The sequence below is a fragment of the Macrotis lagotis genome, chromosome X, assembly GCF_037893015.1.
Source record: "Macrotis lagotis isolate mMagLag1 chromosome X, bilby.v1.9.chrom.fasta, whole genome shotgun sequence".
NCBI lineage: Eukaryota > Metazoa > Chordata > Mammalia > Peramelemorphia > Peramelidae > Macrotis > Macrotis lagotis.
In genome coordinates this window covers 373,846,875-373,868,922 of record NC_133666.1, presented here as the reverse complement: position 1 = coordinate 373,868,922, position 22,048 = coordinate 373,846,875, and the positions used below count along the sequence as shown (strand labels likewise).

At 34.2% G+C, this 22,048-nt stretch overlaps 1 protein-coding gene across 1 annotated transcript; it reads right to left on the bottom strand.

The window, feature by feature from the left end:
- Positions 1–309: 309 nt before the first annotated feature.
- On the bottom strand, positions 310–3,898 carry LOC141498431 (uncharacterized). Its single transcript, XM_074201596.1, has 2 exons — positions 3,815–3,898; positions 310–2,109 (listed from the first exon to the last, which is right to left on the bottom strand). Exon 2 carries the CDS (start codon positions 1,996–1,998, stop codon positions 634–636), a length of 1,365 nt encoding a protein of 454 aa, XP_074057697.1. The 5' UTR covers positions 1,999–2,109; positions 3,815–3,898; the 3' UTR covers positions 310–633.
- Between the last annotated feature and the right edge of the window lie 18,150 nt (positions 3,899–22,048).

Here is a 22,048-nt window from a genome sequence, read left to right as displayed (position 1 = left end):
CTGTGAATTTACTTGTAACCCTCTGCAGGACACTGTGGATTAAAGTTCATGCCTTATTCTCCTGTGTGACTTTATTCACTTATAAAATAATTCAAAGCAATCTTTACAATCCTCCCAGCAATGTTGACCTCCTAGCTACCCATCTTCATTTACCTATCTTCAAGTATGGCTCTTTTTCTTCAACTGGAATATACATATAACAATAGATTCTACTGTTTTAGTGACCTCATGATCAAATGGAAAAACATATTTGTAAAATTATATATAAACATTAATTGTCCGGGGTCTTCTTCCCCAGACTCCCGAGTGAGCTCCTCAGTGGGCACTGCTTCAGGCGTCCCTGGTGTTTTCCCTCCCCCGGGGATCAGCGAGGAGGGACTCAGGCAGACACTTCTTCAGGAGGCATATGTTTTATTAGGTGCAGAGGGATCCCCCGAATAGCTCAGGGCGCTGGTTAATATAGGGAGTTATTTCCGGGCTGCCACCCCAATCCGCCCCGAGGGCAGAACCTACCACCCGATTGGAGCAATGGACACAGGCCAACCAGGCGAAGCCACTGCTCCCCTTAAGGAGCCGTGTCTTCTCTGGGTTGGTCTGACCTCACTCCCGGGGAGGTCCTATCCACCCAGGCGGTCAGGGCCGACCCCCGACAACTCCCCCCTTTTTGTTTGACATGAGTATGTCTGCCTTGAGTTGCTCAAGGGCCCAACGCCCCATTTTTATAAACAGAGAAAAAAGAAGGGGAAACAGGCAACATAGCAATAAGGCCATTAAACACCATGCACCAAGAATCAACAAATAATGCATCCAATGATTAAGGTCTATCTTATTTATCCAATCAGGGAATAGACCGTGATCATCCTCCATATCTTTCTTATACTGATCTGTGATATTCCTTATGGTATTGATTATTTTGTCTAACTCATCTAGATAGATAGGTAGGACAGTCACTGCTTGTGTGGTAAAGACATTACACCAATAGTCTGTCCTCTGTCCTTCGGGGCACACCCAATATAAGTCATAAAACAGTTCAGCCCAAAGGTTCCAGATGGTGTTGTTCACTTTGGCAGGGGCAGTGTTGTCCGTAGAATGAATGATGACATCGAAGGCTGCTGCGGCTTTCCAAAGGTGCGTCTGTGGTCTGGTACTGTTGTCTTTCATCACATGCGGGACCGGAGCAGCAAAATAGGGGCCTGGGCCGCCATCCAGGAAATACACTTGAGTGCCGTTCACGTTGGGACCGTAGACTGGAACTCCTGTAGAACAAACCTGTACGGCTTCAAACATAGTTGGTGAAGGAGAGCATGGTGGTAGAGGGGAATGGGGTATTTCTTGGTTAGGGGACATTCCTGCAGCCACTCTAATCCTGTCCATAAAATTACAAGGGCCATCAGTTTTATTACTTTCCCAAGAGGCTTTAGTGGTATTGCATCCGCCTCCCAGAATCCAATGCCACGTTTTATTGAACTCGCTCAAAGCCATTCTTCCTATATAACTGTTATTGGGCAGAGGGAGTGACGAGACATAGTGTATATCTCCTTTGGTCTTATCAACTGGCGTCAGATAGGCCACAGGCATAAGATGTTGGATCATAGAAAAATGCAAGAAGTCACCATGCCCAAGATTGCTATCTGGTCCATGAGGGGTTTCTTTAAGTGTTCCATTTACCACCTGAGCACAGAGGGGGTGAGAGCCTGTAGTAAGGCATATCGGAAGATGCAAAGAAGTCAAAGTTACAGGGCTATTCAGATCATGTTTCTTTTCAGGAGGAGCCCCTTTAAGTCCTCCTAGCACTAGGTAGGCAGAGCCTGCTAACTGTAATTCCACTGGATCTCCTATCCATGTGGCTGGAACAACCGTAGGAAACCCTGGTATTACTGTCCAATAAGTAAAATGAGTGGCCTCAGTAAGATTTTTCCAATGAAGGGGAATGGATCGGGAGTCAATGGGTTTTAATCTGCTTAATATTCCTAGTATACTTAGCCATTTATGTGCCATCTTTGCTTTCTGCGTCCTGTTGAGGCGCTTCCGTCTGCTTTTTTGGTGGTTTCTCTTTATCTTCTGTACAGGTCCTGGTCCACCTGGTGGGCACCCAGCGTGTCCCTTCACCTGTGTGGAGACACAAGAATCCCTTTCCCCATACCATCACCTGGGCGGGACCATGCCACTGTCCTTCCTCATCTCTCCACCATACTGTTGTGGGTTTATTTTTTGTTAGGTTTTTTGTCTGTGTGTGTGTTTCTTGTGTTAGTGGAGTTTGTGGAGGTAGTATTTGTTTCATAGCAGGGGTAATGCCCTGATCATCACCAATCAAGTAATTCCTGGTGAAGACTGCAGTTGCTACCTGAACTGCAGTGAGTCTACCACGCACTCCCCCTTTTTGTTTAATGAGAGTGCGCTTCAAGGATTGATTGGCACGCTCCACGATGGCTTGACCGGTGGGGTTGTAAGGGATACCGGTAACATGAGTGACACCGAATTGGTGGCAGAAGCGAGCAAAAGCAGAGGAGGTATAGGCCGGGCCGTTGTCGGTTTTTAACAACCGAGGTATCCCATGGGTGGCAAAGCAGTGAAGGCAATGAGCTATCACATGGCGTACAGCCTCACCAGGCTGCAAAGTGTCCATAATAAAGTTAGAAAAAGTGTCCACAGTGACATGAATCAAGCTGGCCTGGGCTTAGGAGCTGTGTGTGGACAATGACTTGGGGAGCGAGAGCAGTTCCAATCACTAAGCGGTGGAAGTCCCTAGGGGAGGCTTTAACAGTAGTCGTAGTCCATGGGCTCAATTCTGTGCTCTCTGAGAGGGGAATAGTAACCGAGGGATTTAACAGATCAGCCCTGGGGTCGGGCCCTCGGCTTCTCGACCTCTTCCCGTTTCCCTGCGGCCCACCATTGCTATACTTCTGGTTTTTGTTTTTCTGCCTACAATGCTTTGCTATATGACCAGGTTTACCACAGACAAAGCACTTCATTGCACTCTTCTGGGAATTACGGCACTCAGCTTGAAAGTGACCGGTCTTTCCACATCGGAAACAGTTTCCTTTACCCTTTGATCTAGGCACTAAGTTTGTGGTTTGTAAAGCATTAGCGAGGAGATTAATAGAGGTTTGGAGAGGGTCTGGGGGAGGTTCCTCATCTAGGGCCTTATCAATTATCTCCTCTAAGGAGGGGTCAGCAGGCAGAGTAGCTAGCAAGCCTTTTGAATGAGTTAGTCCTCCCTTTATTAACTGAATGATTAATGGTTGTGCTGCATTCCCTGTCCCGAATTTCCCTTCCACGGTGGTCTGCACTCTGCTGATAAAATCTACAGCAGACTCCCTAGTTCTTTAAGGGTATTTGGGGGCTGGTTCCCTCAGGTCGTCAAGCCCCTCATCTGGGGGCGGGGGCCATTCAGGTTCCCCTAGTAACGAGGGCCCTGTTTGTGTTTCTCCGGGCACGGCTCCCAGTGGAGGCTGCGGGTCAAGAGCTGCAGCCACCACGGAGTAAATCACAAAGTCCGTGTCCGATAGAAAGCCAGGTTTTTCTGTGTTATAAGAGGCCATTTGAGTTCCTACCACTCTCCATTTCTGAGGGTCTAATGCCGGTGTGGGAGACCCAAGGGGAGACAACCAATATTTTTTCCACCCAATCCTTACATTCTTTTATACGGACTCTTATGCCATGAGTCTTTACTAGTGCATGTACTTGGCATGCTAATACTCCTGAATCCTCTGGCTGTAAATGCTTAGACATTCCTTTGCCCATGTTTACTCCCTCTAGGTGTCCCGTGGACCTAGGGTGTCTGCCTCTTCTGTTTTTACTTAAACAGGCTTACCTCACTCGGCGGGGTCTTCGGGTGTCCCTGTTCGGGGGCCAGTTCTGTCCGGGGTCTTCTTCCCCAGACTCCCGAGTGAGCTCCTCAGTGGGCACTGCTTCAGGCGTCCCTGGTGTTTTCCCTCCCCCGGGGATCAGCGAGGAGGGACTCAGGCAGACACTTCTTCAGGAGGCATATGTTTTATTAGGTGCAGAGGGATCCCCCGAATAGCTCAGGGCGCTGGTTAATATAGGGAGTTATTTCCGGGCTGCCACCCCAATCCGCCCCGAGGGCAGAACCTACCACCCGATTGGAGCAATGGACACAGGCCAACCAGGCGAAGCCACTGCTCCCCTTAAGGAGCCGTGTCTTCTCTGGGTTGGTCTGACCTCACTCCCGGGGAGGTCCTATCCACCCAGGCGGTCAGGGCCGACCCCCGACAATTAATATGCCATATGTATTTCATATCTTGTTAAAATAACATTTTATCATATTAATATAAAATGATCTAAAAGATAAAATTATATCAAAGAAGCAGTAAAAGTTTTTGAGAAGGTCCAACTATTTCTTTTAAGAACACTAGAAAATAGAACAATAAATGTAGCCTTCCTTGATATGTCAGTTATAATCTTCATAAACTCAAGAACTAGCATTATAAGTGATGAATATATTCAAGAAGGTTTTTCCAATAAGACTGACCATAAAGCAAATTTTCTATTTTCATCCCAATTATTTGATGTAGTAATGTAAATACTCATTATTACAATGAAAAGCAAAACAAAAATGATAGAATATCCATAAACAAAGGGGAAATTATTTTGCAGGTTATACAATGGCTTATCTGGAGAGTTAAGAAAAACAAAAGAAATAGAAAAACATCTTTAGCAAAATTATAGAATGTAAAATAACTACCAATCATTAAAATTTCTGTGTATTATCAACAAAATGCAACAGAAAGCATCCAAATAATAATTTGGTCTTCACTAAAATAATAGGATAGTCGGTAGAATAAAATAGGAAATTCAACAAATACATGTGGTTAATAAATAATATAGTGATGCATGAAAAACTCAAAACCCCTAGCTATGAAAAAAAACTCATTCTTTTATCGACACTGTTGGGAAATTTAGAGCACATCCTAGGAGAAGTGGACCTTTTTCCATGCTGAACTCCAAATGAATATATACCATAAACATAGAAGTTGATCCAGCAAGGAAGAAATGACTTTTCAGAGCAATGAATATGGGAAAAGTCCACAACAAAACAAACAATACAGAAGATTTAAACAAAATTAAGTCGAAAAATTTTGATTGCATATTGTTTTTAAAGTAATTGTACAAACAAAAATGCAGCTAATATTAGAAGAGAAGCTAAAAAGGGGGAAGAAAAATGTACATGGAACAATTTCCTAAAGAAATGCTCATTTACAAGATCTATAAAGAACTAATTCAAATTTAAATACCCTGATATGTATTCTGGTTATTAGACTTCTCATAGTTCTTAAGAACACTTCATCCTCTAAATATCATTTGGTCAAAAGATATGAACATACATTAATCAAAGGAAGAAAGTTGAGCAATGAAAAATCATATAAAATGTTTCAAAAAGAGATGTAATTTACACATCACATTAATCAGATTGGCAAAGTTGATAACTCCCCTCCCCCCACCTCAAAGAAAGGAAAATTATAAATATGGGAAGAACTTTGGGAAAACAAGTTCATATATACACTGTTGTTTGAGCTAAAATTTTGTTCAGCCATTCAGGGAAAAAAAAGTAGGGAAATATGTTCCCCAAATCACTAAATCATACATTTACTTTGTCTTACTCAGTCTAATATTAGACCTTCTAAACAAAGTAATCAGACAAAGAGGAAAAAGTCATATATATGCATTAACAGTGTAAGAGAACAATTTAAAGACCGACAGCTTTGAAAAGTTTAAGATCTCTGAATGGTGTATAGACTTGCCAAAAATAAGTTATACAATGAGCCAAGAGAGTAATGATGAAGTCAGGGTGCAGATTAAGGCATGGAGGTCTGTGTTTAATTTTTTTAAATTTGTTTATTTTTATTTTCCCTAAAGTAGGAATTTGTTTCACTTGACTTTGTATGTTCTTACATGACTTTTGTTTTAATTTTTAATTATATGAGGAAAGTTAAGAATGTATAATAATAGATTTTAATTCATATATATGTATATGCATACATAAATATCTACATATATATAACTTTATTGATGAATTTATTTTGTATCCTTACCATCCTATTTACTTAGCTATCCTCTTTCTTCCTATTAATGCTTGTTTGTCAGAATTTGGTTCTTAATAGTACTTCAGATATTTTGTATTGATTTCTGAAGATTTTAGAAGATGAAGTGTGATGTATCTTTTCTTAAGAACTATGTGAAGCCTAATAATTAGAGTACATATCAGGGTATGCTATTTTCCTTTCCATATCAATTACAAGCTCTAAGATTGTTCTATTGCTTAAAATCTATGTTTCTATTAATTTCTACTGTTAACCATTTCATAAGACACTGGTTTCTCAATGCTACACCTGGATGCAACTATAGCAGCTACTGAATCCAAATTTTTTATATTACAAGTAACAAAGAAAGGTTCAGGGTGAGTGTTTTGCTCAAGATCACATAATCATCAATGGAAGGATTCAAGATTTGAAAACAGGTCTTGTTATTGTGTACTCAATGCTCTTAATATTTTACATTGTCTGCTACTAGTACTCATGTTCTTTTTCTTTTTGTCTTTTATATTTCGCTCAGAATTATGTATGCAGACTAACAATTTCTCATATTTGAATTAATGTTAACATTAAGGAGGTCATAGATTTCATGTTTTGTGTGTTTAGTTTTAAAAGATATGTGTGTATAATTAAAACCCTACTCCTAATATTGCTTTATATGCCTATATATTTGATTTTTGTCTTGATATAATCTATTACTTCCTTCTGACTTTTTAGTTTAGAGTATATTTTTCCAAACTTTCCCTAAGTCCCCCCTCCCCCCCTTTCCCCTTTGATTGTCTCTCATATTTCCTCTACAAATCTTGTTTGACTATGTTAATTTAGATGCAAAGGTACTTGGAGTATAAAAGTTCATTATGAAAGAGGTATGCTTTCTTTATGGCATTTTATATATACATATATGCATGCATATGTTTGCAAATATGAATATATATCCATATATATGAATCAGTATATATATGTTTAAACCCTTTTATTTTTGAATGGTTGCTTTTGCTTTGTCTAATAGCATAATTCAATTCTTGATTCTTTAGGATTCAATTGATTCATAGTAAGTTTTCCCCATTCCCTCAGTCCTATTTTGTGAATGACTTTTTTTTCCTCAAATGTTTTACTAATAAGCAAAAAAACATGTAGGCTTTTGTTTTCTTAGCACTGTTTTTGTTTCATTTGTATTATTAAATTATTTAATCTGTTCACATTTAAAATTACAAAAGTCATGTTTATGTTTTCCTCCATCTATTTCTAATATTTTTTTTAGGTTTTTTTTTTTTGCAAGGGCAAATGGGGTTAAGTGTCTTGCCCAAGGCCACAAGGCTAGGTAATTATTAAGTGTCTGAGACCAGATTGAACCCAGGTACTCTTGACTCCAGGGCCGATGCCTTATCCACTGAGCCACCTAGCCGCCCAGCCGCCCCTCTAATATTATTTTAAAGGTAGAATTTCCTCTTCTTCTTTCAGTTATTTCACTTTAATTTTGCCCCCTAAGGTGGCTCTTTTTGCACAGGTTTTCTTTCCCTCACTTTTGATGCCCCTTTCCTCATTTGTTATTCATTTCCTTTTCAGCTATGTATAAGTTCTTCTCTCCTAATTTTATCTAGTTTTACATTTCTTCTACCTTTTCCCCCTCAGTAAGATAGATTTCCTCTTTCTTTATTCCTTGTCACATAGTCCTGTTGAAGAAGAAATATTTGTCTAGCCTTTCCTGTAATATAAAGGAACTATTTTCTGTTCTTGCCTGATATTTTCTGAGGGCCTCTGACTTCCTCTCTATTGTTCAGTTTAAACCTCTTCTCAAATGTAAATTCACTAAGATAACCTCCTCCACCTGCCTTCCTCAGTATATGCCAGACTCCAGTTACATCTAGGTGAGTTACTCCTTGACTCCACTCCCCCTGACTTCTCCCAGCACAGAAGATGGGCTAGGCTTTCTATAAAAGTTTGGTCATCCCCTTTCTCCATGTTGGATCCATATGGATCTAAATTCCATCACTGTCTTTCCCTTTCTTTTTCCTTTTCATAACTTTTTGTCCTTTTTTGCTGACCTCACTACCTCAATTTGCTTAACTTCAGTACTACTCTTACTCAAATGCTGAAAATCTTGCTGCTTCTCTAAAAGAACTTATAAACTTTTTGTAACAACCTCAGAGGTTTTTGTAGGAAACTTTGAACTTTTTTTAGTAACATGAACTTTTGCATCAATCTGTAAATTTAAATCTATGACTTTTCTTAGTCTGAAAAGCTGGACTCTTGAGTCAGAAAAACCTGGTGATGATTTTGATGCAGGGGAAAGATAAAGAGAATTGTGAATGTAGAACTTGGGTGGAAATGTTTTGGGCTTGTTGCTAGGGAAGATGAAGATAATTTGAATGTAAAAGACAGAATTTGGGTGGAGATGTAAATTGACTTTTGAGATGTAAATGGACTTGAAGGAGAGAATTATGATTGTAATAGAAATGACTGTAATCTTGGGTAGGAAACATCCCCATTCTTGAAGTATTATAGTTTAATGTAAAAATCTGTATCCTGATCTCCTTGGGTTTTACCCTCTACCTAATTCCTGGTTGAGTATAGGGGAAAGGAGTTCACCTTTTGCCCTTGGGATGAGAAGCAAGATATAAAAACCTGAGCTGTACTACAGTTCAGGACTGGCTCAGTGTTCTCTGACCATGGCCCAGCCAAGGCTCCTTGGCTGTTCTTTTATCTCTTTCTCTTTCTCTCTGTCTCTCTCCTTAGTCCTTCCTATATCTTGTAACCTTTTTAATAAATTTTTGTTTTATTTCCATCCTTGCCTTCCCAGTCTGAATAATGATTCCTCATAGGCAGAATCGAACCCAAGTGGCCAGCTCCTAAAATTTCATCACCAGAAACGAATGAATCCCCTTTCCCCCAGCCCATTTTGCTGGCATCAGTCCTATTTACTAGAGTTTTTCAAATTTATTTTTCACTAATTTACAAAAAGAATTTTTCACTTTATTATTCAACTTTCTCTCTCTCTCTCTCTCTCTCTCTCTCTCTCTCTCTCTCTCTCTCTCTCTCTCCACCCCTCCCATTTAGATTCTCATTTTCTGATTCATGACAATTATGATTACCTTGTCTGTCTCTTTTCTCTGTTCTCTTTATACAATTAAAGCTTTCCAAAGTATCATTTCTATAGTCTAGGCACTTTGTGGTATTGCCTTGTTGAACTTGCCTCATAGGATTGATTCTCTTTTCTTTTTCGCCTTATTCTTAAAAGATTATCAAATGTCAAAAGTGATACTGCCCCATGATAGGACACCTCTCCCGGTCCCTTCCCCCCATTCATCTATTCATCATTCTATTGTTGACATTTTCTTCTTTTTTCTTTTTTCCTACATTTGCCTGGCAATTTCTTTCTTGCTTCATTGATCTCTCTTCCTCCTTTTAGCCATCCTCAAAGGATTCCACTCCCTCTTTCCCCAAGGGAAGTAAATTTTCAAGCACAAAATCTCCTAGGTCTTATCCAGTATGAAGTTCTAGTTTTACTTTAACCATTGAAAGATAAGTCAATAAGTCAAGCTCTCTCCTACCTTTCCTCTTCTTTTCAGTCTTTTCCATATGCTACTTATACACTATTTCATTTTCCTTTCATCAGTATACTAAATTTGCACTGGGTGCATAATTCACTCTTCTCTATTCCATTCTTGCCCTGCCATGCTTTAATGTAAGTCTCAGGTCTTAATGTAAGTCTCACAAAAGAAGTATTCATCTATGGTTAGAATGTTGACAGTTTTAATCCATACCTTTACTGATTTCCTGAACTGACTCTTTTACCTTGTAATAGCTTTTGAAAAAAAAAAATCTCCTAATGATTTTTCTTTTGCCATTCTGCTATTTTTCAGTGTCTATTCATTAGGTCCCAACTCATTTGCTAAAGCTGGAGGCCATATTTACTTTTTATTGCATCATTTTTTTCCATCTTGACTTATCTGTTTATATTCAAAGTCTTTGAAATTTATTCTTCCTGTAATCTTTGGTGCTTTCAATCTTTTTCTCCTCACTTATTTTCTTTATTGTTTATTTCTGACTCCTTCCCCCAATGATTAGGAGTCTTTGTTCCAACTAAATTTTGAGTGGTTCAATTAAATCCAAGGCCTGCTTTTTCCAGAAGCATTGGAACCTGACTTCTTTTTCATCAGCAGTTCAGAGCTTTGTGGCATTGATGCTACCTGGTTGCAGTAATCAGCAGGCCTTTTCTCTTAAAGGAGCAAATTTGACTACATAGGCCCAAGAATGCTTCCAATTGAATTGGAATCTCTATAACAATACAAAGAAAGAAAGTAACCCAGGGCATTGGTGAGGTTTTTGCTACATGTCTTTGTTATGACTTTGTTGTCTTATTTGGTCTCACTTCTGATAGCATGAGAAGTAGGGGAAAGGCTGCTGAGTAAATTTAGAGTCAGTGAGAATTAGTTGCTGTTTTTTTATTTAACTTTCCTTTGAATTCTGGGTGTCTTATCCCATTAGAAACAACTGAACTTGCTGTATCTTCAGTGCAGAATTGTAGGGGTTTGTGTGTTCAGGGAAATTTGAGAAAATGTCTAGTTTTCTATTTTGCTGTTCATGGACTTGCTTCTGATAACTTTCATCAACTTTATATTTTGTCTATACATAGTTATTTGCATATTGTTTTTCAACATGGAATGTGATTTCTTTGAGGGAAGAGAACTTTTTTCCTTTCTTAGAATCTTGTCTAGTCAAACAATGCACAGCACAGAGTTTACCTCTTAATAAATACTCATTGAATAAGTGACTCATTTTGTTCAGGAAATCCCTCAACAAAATCCATGATAGGCAATCTTTTAGGCTTTCTCTCACTCTCTCTCTCTCTCTCTTATAAAATTCTCTTGTTTTATATTTGTCTGCTCTGTATTAAATCTCATCTAATAAAATGCAAGTTCCTCCCCCCAGGACTTAGCATAGTGTCTCATGTCTTTACATTTATCCAATTTCTGAAGATCTTCAATTTTATTTTTTTATTACGTTTACTCTAAACAATAATTTAAATTCAGCTAAAGTCTGTGAATTTCATTTCTTTCCCCTAATCTTGGATATTATTTTCTTTGATTATCAATCATTTCATTTTGTTAATAAGTTTGAAAGAGTTTATAAGTGTATATTTCTCCATTTCTTTCTACAATTTAAACTTTTGCTTAAAAAGCAATGACTAGTGCACTATATATTAAGAATTATAGTACCATTTATCATTATGCTATCTTAAAATGTTTATGTTCTAAAAATCACAGACATCTAACAATAAGTCAAGTTCCTAATTTTCATAGGCATACTAAGAAATGATCATAAACATTGACATGTATTATTCAATGTTATAAAATTAAGAAAAAATAAATCCTAATCTTGAATGCAACAAAGCTTGTCCTGAAAAAACGTTTTTTAAACTTTTTATTAGCTCAACCATTACATCTACTTTAGTTTCTAATTGTGAACAAGCAGCAGAAAGAAAGAGAATATGTAATAGGGAAAAAAATGCAAGGAAGGCCTGAACACCTGGATTCTTTTAAGAGTCAACTCTAGTATCCATCTTTAACTAGTATATCCTGACTCTTCTACTTATTAAGTGGATTAAGTAATATTACATTTACAACTGTCACAACCACCATCGAGAGTATATGCTCCTTGATGTCAGTTTACTTTAAAAAAATGATGTTTTTGTATAAACATTATCAAAAATTTTGCTTTGCATGTTGTAGGTACTTATTAAATGTTTGTTTAATTGAATATTGAATTATGGTAGAAGAAATCAGACCTGCTTTGTTCATAAGTAATTTGTCATGTTTTTTTAAAAAAAAGGAGAAAATATGAGAAAGTGATTGTTAGATGATTATTAGGATGGAAAGGATGACAGTATATAGAAGTAAGGAAAAGCTAATTTTCAGGCAACTGAAAAATTCTGTAAAGAAAATTTAATAAAATTTTTTTGTAACCAGTAGTACTAGGGTAAGCCCTGTTTTTTTTTACAGCTATGAATTTTCAAGTATTGCATTGGTCAAAAAATTATCATAAAGCAGAGTATTTACCTATTTACCCAAACCAGGGTGTAGAACTTTTTAGGAGTATCATGTTCCTTTTTGTTAGATCTTCTTTGATTCCACTGTTTAATTGATTTTACATCTTTTGATCTTTCTAAAAAAGCAGACCATTATGTGCACATCTGTGTTTGCACATACTATATTGGAGGAATTTTAAAACTTTTTAAACCTCATATATAAATGACTATTTTATTATTTTCAGTACTAATGAAACCATAGGATATGCTCCAGAAGTTTCAATCCAAAATCCTTCAGCTACCTAAAAAATTTTATTCCTCATTTCTGAAATACTACATTTTTGGGGAGGAAGGGGTGCTTGGAAATCAATTGTGGCAGTAAATATCCTCTTCTTTTTGTATCTTCTCTGATTTATTTATAATTTGCTTGTCTGTTCTACCTAGTGGCCTCTGTTGATGAATACTGATTTAATTTAATTCCCTCAAAAGAAACTCCTTAGATCTGTTCTTCTCCTGTTTTCTGAACCAGGTACATGAAAATCTTTGCAAAGCATGCCATAAGTCACTGATTAATAAGGTCCTCAGATTTTACAATGTCATTTGGAATACACAGTGAAAGTTATTGGTTTGATCATTTTTTGGTTTGCAATGCATAGAAAGCCTTTTAGTTTATTCAGTAATAATCAACAGCTTCTGTACTATTACTTACTGATTGCTATTACATCTTCCTTAGGAGCCAACAATGCAGATAAAGTATTTCACAGAAAAAACTAGGCAGTTTAAGCCTGAAGGCATTCTATAATGAAGGTAAAATTAGAGAAATATACTTCTGACATCTGGGGGAATCACATCTTGCAAATATAGTTGAACAATCTGTGATTTTTTTTTCAAATTCAGATATGCTGGAAACTTCTATAGCTACAGTAGGAGTAAAGCTGTCAAGACTGTTAGATATCTCAGAACAAAAAGAAGTCTCCCTCCTGAGTTTCTGACAGATGTTTTTTTTATTTGCTGACAGATTGAAATGGTTGAAAACTACAACACTTTTTTGCCATTAATATAAATGTTATCAGACAGTTCTTGGGTTCAAATCATTCTTTAGCAAAGACATAGACGAGACAATGAATTCTCTCCAGAATAAATTCAGACTGAATGTAAATTCTTTTCTAAATCTATAAAAACTTTTAGAATCTATTTTTGTTCACACCATTCATGTAAGAAATAGACAGGATTACTAATATTTATTTTAAAAGACATTTGGGGGTTCTGGCCAAGATGGCAGAGAGAAGTCAGGCACTGTTTTAAACTGTCCTGTTTTCCCTCAGAATCAGCATGAATCAAGCCTTTTAAAAGATTTAGGATCAAAAGAACCCACAAAAGAAAAAAAAAGTAAGGTCTGACACTGAGGAGGTTGGAAACAGGCAAATGCCAAAGGCAGAGAGCAGAGATTTTGCCTAACTGTATGCTAATATATTTGATAATCTAAGTGAAATGGGTGAATATTTATAAAAATATAAATTGCCAGGTTAAAAGAAGAAATTAAATGCTTCAATAACCCTATCTCAGAAAAAGAATGAACATTCTTTTTGAATTCCCTAAGAAAAGATCTCCAAGGACAGATGGATTCACAAGTGAATTCTACCAAATATTCAAGGAACAATTAGCTCAAATTCTATTAAAACTATTTGAAAAAAAAATAAGTGAAGAAAGATGTCTGCCAAATTCCTTCTGTGACACCAGTATGGTGTCCATACCTAAACCAGGAAGAGTCAAAACAGAGAAAGAAAATTATAGACCAATTTCCCTAATGAATAAGGGCGAAAAACTGTTAAATAGAATGTTAGCAAAGCAATTACAGCAAGTTCTCATTAGGATAATAAACTATGAACAAGTGGGACTTATACCTGTAATGCAAGGTTGGTTCAATAATAGGAAAACTATCACTGTATTTGACCATATTAATTACAAACCTAACAAATCATATGATTTTCTCAATAAATGCTGAAAAAAATTTAGACACAACAAATCACCCATTCCTTTTAAAAACACTAGACAGCACAGGAACAAATTAAATTTTCCTTAAACTGATTAGCAATAGCTAACTAAAACCATCAACAAATATTATATGTAATGGCAATAAGCTATAAACTTTGCTAATAAGATCAGGGGTGAAACAAGGAAGTCTATTATCACCACTATTATTCAATTCTGTTTTAAAAAGCAATTGAAGGAATTAGAATCAGTAATGAAAAAATAAAACTCTTACTCAACAGATGGGTTTTTTTTTTAGGTTTTTTTGCAAGGCAAATGGGGTTAAATGGCTTGCCCAGGGTCACACAGCTAGGTAATTATTAAATGTCTGAGACCAGATTTGAACCCAGGTACTCCTGACTCCAGGGCTAGTGGTTTATCCACTGTGCCACCTAGCTGCCCCTCTGCAGTTGTTATGATGGTATACCTAAAGAACCATAGAAAATCATCTCAAAAATTATTGGAAACAATTAGCAACTTTAAGCAAAGTCACAGGATATAAAATAAACCCATGTTATTCCTCAGCTATTCTACATATTATTAATAAGATGCAGCAGCAAGAGAAAGGAAGAGAAATCCCATACTTTCAGACACCATAAAATACTTGGAAGTTTACCTGCCAAGGCCTATGCAGAAACTTCATGAAAACAAAAATAAAACACTTTTTTGCAGAAATAAAATCAGATCCAAATAACTGGACAAATATCAATTGCTCATGGGTAAGTCAAGGTATTATAATAAAAATGGCAATTTTACCTAAATTAAATTACTTATTTAGTGCCATAACAATCAAACTTCCAAAAGATCACTTTAGTGAACTAGAAAAAAATAGTAAGTAGATTCATATGGAAGAACGAGAGGTCAAGAATATCAAAAGAATTAATGAAAAAAATTCAAAAGATGGAGGTCTACCCATACCAGATTTAAAATTGCATTATAAAGCATCAGTTATCAAAATTGTTTAATACTAAGAAATAGAGTGGAATAGATGAGGTAAAGTAAGAGACAGTAGTAAAATGATTATAGGAATCTACTGTTCAATTAACCCAAAGATTCCAGTTTCTGGGATAAAAATTTATTCTATTTTTTATCAAAAAAACTGCTTAACTAGAAGATAATAGGGCAGACACTTGGCATAGACTAACATCTCACATCCTATCCCAAGGACAAAATGAGTGCAGGATTTAAACATATAAGCCAATTAAGAGAACAAGGAATGGGTTACCTGACAAATGTATTGAAAGGGGAGCAGTTTATGACCAAAGAAGAGATAGAGAGAACATTATAATAAAGAAACTGAATAATTTTGATTACATTAAATTAAAAAGTATTTGTGCAAACAAATCAACTGTAGCCAAGATTAAAAGAAATTTAGTAATCTGGGAAACAATTTTTAAAACTAGTGTTTCTGAGAAATCAAATATTAAGAAAAAATCTTATCGCCCAAATTGTTAAATGGTTAAAGGATCTGGAAAGATAATTCTCAGATGAAGAAATAAAAGCTATCTATAGTCATGAAAAAATTGCAGTAAATCATTATTAATTAGAGAAATGCAAATTAAAACATCTCTGAGGTGCCACCTCACATCTATCAGATTGCTCAATGTGACTAGGAAAAAAAGATCTACATTGGAGGGGATATGAGAAAACTGGGACAATAAAACATTGTTGATGGAGTTGTGAACTCATATCATTTTTCTGGAGAGCAATTTGGAATCAAACAGAAAGGACAATAGAAATGTGCATTCCCTTTGATCAAGCAGTACCATTTTGGGGTCTATAACCTGAAGATAATGAAAAAGGGTTAAAATATCATATGTTCAAAAATATTGATAGAAAGAATTGGAAATTGAGGGAATCCTCATCAATTGGGGAAAGGCTGAATAAAATGTGGTATATGTATGCAATGGAACACTATTGTTCTATAAGAAATTATGAGGGATGAGATTTCAGTAATGCCTGGAAAGACATTTATGAATTGATACTGAGTGAAATGAGCACACCAGAAGAATATTATACTCGTTAACTACAACATAGGGTGATGAACAAGCACGATGGAATTGTTAATTTCAGTAATATGATAATCAAAGACAATTTAAAAGACTTATGCTAGAAATTACCATCTATATCTAGAGAAGGAACTGTGGAGTTTAAATGGAGACCAAAGCTTATTATCTTAAATTTTTAACAGCTGTCTTATGCATTGTCATTTTTTCCTCTCTAATGTTTCTTTCTTCTACTTGAATTTGATTTTTCTCTCACGGTTATTAATGTGGAGCCTATATCAGATTACTTTCTGTATGGAGAAGGGGGAGAAGAGGGAGGGAAAAAAATGTAAAACTCAAAATGTAAAAATCGATTGGTTAAAAACTATCATTGTAGGTACGTGAAAGAACAAATAAATAAAATAGTAAAAACATATTTGGCTAGATGATAACATTAGGAAACCTTTAAAATAAATTCATTTTCATCCATTTACAAGAAGACTAAGAAATATAGATCTTCTTGAGAAAGTTCTTTTAAGTGTATCTCTGAAGAAAAATACATATGCAAAACAAAACAAAACGACCTTTATAATTTTACCAGGGAGCAGTAATTCTTGAAAGTGAAGACATTTTTTCAGATATTATATAATTGTCAATAATGACATTAAATATAACAAAGATAGAGAATATTTCAGTTATATCATAGCTAATCTCAGGGCTAGGGAAGCAGAGGCACAAGAAATATGAGCACAGTCAAAATTTTTCTAATTAAAAGTCTTAATTTAATATCATGAGATGAACAATCTATGGAAGCAACAATAATGTTTTATATATATAGTCTAAAACATGTAAAATTATGTATTTTAGTCAAACTAAATAGCTAGAATAATCTTTATTCATTCATCCCCAGAAATAATAGAATACAATAATTTTATTAATATTAATCTTAGTATTTATGTATTGTTGTTTATTAGTTTTTTTCCTTTTTTTCCTCTTTTTTAGTCATGTGTTGTTTTCTGCTATCTTACTTAAGAAAGATACTGGGGTGGTTTATAATTTCATATATATATATAGATATATATATATATCTATATATATATACTCCAAAATGACTCATTTTCACTTATTCACACATATAATCATTTGTTTGAGTTTGAATATACTTACATATGTGCATATGTATGTATGTATGCACATGCATATATGTGTTTATGTATTCTAGGTCTTAGGAAAATCATTTGTAGTTGTTGAAAGGATGGATTAGAATCACTGAGGAGACAATTTGGAGTATATTACAATGATCTAGGCAAGATATGTTGGGAGAATAAACTAATATGATGGTAATATAAATAGAAAGAACAATGTATGCAAGAAATGTTATGAAGATAAAGACAAATATATTTGATAGTAACTTGTACAGATTACAAAGCTTATTGAAGTCACCTTGTGAAAGAAGATATAGAGATCAGGGTCTAGCCTTAGTGTACGCTCTTGTTATCAGGTTTTACATAATTGATAAAACAACAGAGGAAATGATATTTAAATTATTGGTAGCATCAAGTGAAGTATTTTTAAAGAGGAGGGAATCTTATCATTCTTGTAATGAATGGTAAAGAAATCAGTAGCTAAGGAAAGATTGAAAACTTTAAAGGGAAAGGAAAAGAATTAAGGGAGAAGATAACAGTAAATAGGATCATTTGATTATCACAATGTTATAGAGGTATGTGGAAGATACCATGTTGAAAAGCCCATTTGGGATCAAGATATCCATCTTCAAAACACAATTCTACTTCTTGCTACTTATTGGACCATTGGTAAGTAACATAATTTCTTAATTTTATTGATTTTTTTCATAAATTGAATTGGTAAGACTAAATAAAGTCTTTTCCTTTGATTACAATTGAGCCAAATATAACCAAAAGCACTGGAGGATTTGATCACCACATAAAAAACATCTTCACTATTTAAAACATATTATTAATATTTGTCAATAATTTCAAGAACAATTGATAATGCTGTATTTCTCCTGGAAATGGTTTAAACATTCCATGTTCCTGCACATCCTTGCAACTATTAATATTACATCTAAATAGAATAAACTGTGACTCCTATTTTAAAAGGAGAATTCAAACCAAACTATCTGATTCATCATTTCATGTACAAGGCATTAAACTATATAACTCCACTGAAAACCACAGGTCTTTCATCTCATGGGACATTTCTCCAATGATATTAAAATGTCATTTTTTTACTCAATAAATATAAAACCTTCTGTATATCAGGGAGAGATAGAAACTAAAGATATGAAGCTTAAATCTGGAAATCAATACATATAGATATTTTATTTTCTCCAGGCATGATATATTAAGCATAAAACTATGAAATAGAAAACCATGTTGAAATATATTTATATCCTGAAATCAAAGTAAGGGAGGAAAAGCATGTTAAAGCAATTCTCATTTATCTATCATTCACCTAGATGTATACTTTTATAACTGTATAGTAGTTAATAAATAATTTGGAAAAATCAGAATAAAGTTATACAATATTAGTGAAATTCGGGGACAGTCACCCTAAGACAGCATCAAAAAGATTAACATTTTCTTGTTAAAAATAAAATTTGCATATAATAAACTCATTTGTTAGAGCAAATAATAAACAATTCAAGAAATAAAAGTATATGTGTGCATGTGTGTATCTTATCAATGAAAAATCAAAGATTTTTTAAGAGATATACAATATTGAATTTGTCAGATATAATTGAATGTGAATTATCTCAAAGGACAGTTCAAGAAATGGCTAAGAACTAAGAAAAGAATTAAAAGATAATCTAGTGATGACATCAACTACCTCTGTATCATCAATAATATTGACAAACTCATTGTTGAGAAGTTGTGATTCTAGGATTCTACAGCAACAAATTAGTACCAGGATATTCATGATAGAAATTGAGTGGTTTTATTGTTAAAGAAGCTGGATACAATAATTAATTTTAGTAATATTTAGTAATATTAATTTAGTAATATTACAGTATTCAAGAGAACATATAAATTGCAAAACACAAGACTATAGGTGGTAAAAAAAATTAGCACTTAATTATCAAACAACACTTTGCTATTAAAACATTGTATCAGAAACTCACTATCTTTTATGGACTAACAGCTAGTTAAAAAAACCCCAATAACTTCATGCCAAAAATAGACCTTGAAATATCCTGAAAACATCAATCAATTATTTATACTGAAATTAGACCATTTTAATTATTCAAAAGATTGTCTACAAAGTTAGATATAACACTGGTTAATTGATATATTTTACCTATTTTTAATCTATCTTATCATAACAAGTACTTATAATCTCCATAAAACAGAGATTTCAAAACATTTTGAAATGAAAAGGCATATCATTGATAAGAATCATGTTGGAGTATGATGAAATGTAAACAATCATGATTTTCTTATTAATGGAGTTGTACCAACACTCTTTTAAGTAAGACTACAAAGAATGAATTTATGTTATGTCATTTTTTTGCATAGGTGAGTATGTATTTATGCTACATACATACAAATATGTGTAAAATGAGAGAAATTATTATTTCTCTTCCACATTAATAGCCAATCATTGAATTAAAACTAAGGCTCTTCTCTTTAATTTTCTTCATTTCATAATCATGCCCTCTAGTTTAATCATGCAGCATTTAAAATATGTGGTTAATAATGAAATTGAAAACTTAGTCCTGTTAAAAAATAGGGAGATTCTTATTAGGTGAATTGGTAGATTCTAGCCCATTGTATTTAAGGAAGATAGGCCTGGGTAAAAATAGATTCCCCTTTTGTTTAGATTATCCTAGACAAGTTGGTGTAGGTAAGAGTAAGTCTCTTTGTCCAAGACTGAGTGATCAGAATCATATCCTCCAGCACCTCATTGGAATAAACTCATCTCTCATTATAATGTTTATTTTCAGTAATTTTTAACCAATCACAATTGATTGCTACTCTTAAGAAAACCCACTCTTCCAACAGCATATAAGCAATGAGCAATTCCATGATAGGTCTTTGGTATTTGAGACTATCAGTGATTATTTTTATTACTTATCTGCTAGTATAATTGATAAAATGATTCAATAGTAAGAAACTATTTCTCTCAAACTTTTTATATGTCACAGTGAGTAATGGATAGTATACATACATATGTATGTGTTATATATACACATATATGTATATGAAATATATAACTATAGCAACATACACATAAACATTTTTGCACATATATAATTTAATGATGATTACATGTTTGCTTTTCATTTTAAATTAGACCTTGACATCATGGAGGTGATGCCATGACATGCATGTGAATTGGATCTGAGTGAGGGGAGTACTATGCTAACTCACAAGTCTCACTTTCTCCTCCAAAGCTATCTGGGTCCAGTAGCCAGATATGAATTTGGATCACTAGAGATGGATGTGAAGCTATCAACATTAAGTGACTTGCTCAAGGTCATATAACTAGTTAGTGTCTGAGGACAAATTTGAACTTAGGTCCTCTACAGGGCCTTCTAGCTGCTCACATATATATTGTACACATTTCTGTCTCCATATAAAACTATACACAAATAATGGATGTTAGAAACATAGTGAGATAGATTAAATTGATTTTATATATATATTGTAGAATATATGAATATATATAATTTTAGCTATATATACATCAATATTTAACTGATTAATATATAGATATAGATATATAAATCCACATGTATAGTAATATAGAAAGCATAAAAAATTTAAACAAATATTGGCAGGATAATAGCTTTTCAGGACCATTTTTATCTATCTACATTTTCAACAAAGATGAGGACATATTAACAAGAATGGTAATAATACTGATAACAAAAACTAAAACAATTATGACAATGATAGACATATATTATATTGAAGTTTAGAAAACAGTTTAATAATATTGAAAACCTTTGATTTCTCAGTTGTAGTATTTGTGATGAAAAATCTCTCTGACCTTTGACTTTGATGGTTCTAGGATAAGAGAAAATTCACTAGTGTATTAAGTTTTCTGAGCTTGATTATATCTAACAAAGATTATACTATGTTGGAATAACCTTTGGAAGTATGAGATCACTTCTGCACCACAATGAAATTCCAAGCCATACTTCACTGGATGCTCATTAATATAATTTGATATATTAAAAAATACTTAAACTCTAAATACCCTCCATTTTGTCAAATCTCCTTTATAATGCTAGTTTAAAAAGTTATTCTTTCCTTACAACAAAATCTATAACTGTTCATTCTCCCTACCTGAGACATCAATGTTACAATTGTACCTGACTCAAATAATGACTAAATGGATATTCTTGGCATGGCTTCCCCTGACTATTTTTTTTTTCCTCTAACATGGTACAAAGTGAAAGGTTAAGTTGGTGGGTAATAAAAGCTAAAGCCAACTTTTTCTTTTGATGTTCTCTATTTGACTGACATATTCATATCCATATGATAAAGAAGTCCTCAACAATACTTTTTCAAGACATCTTAAAATGGTTAAATATTCTGCGACTTTTAGTATTTAAATAATATTTTTAAAAAATTCAGTATTTTATATGGCTTCACTTTACAATTGATTTCTTATCTACCAGGATATTCTATTGTTAGCTTTTTGAGGTAAGAATATATGTCATACACAATTTCATTCCTCTCAGGGAAAATGAAAAGAATAAATCTATATAGATTGAAAGAATGGATAGTGAAAATACTTTTAACAAATAATAGAAATGTTTTATTTTTAAAGAGTTGATATTAAAATTAATATAATCTATCCAGAAATAACATTGTAATAAATCTTTTAAGAAGAAAAGAATTTGTGTCAATAAATTCAAAATAGCATTAACAAATTATTAAGGAACTTGCAAAAGCTTAGACAATTTGAATGGACCCTAATAT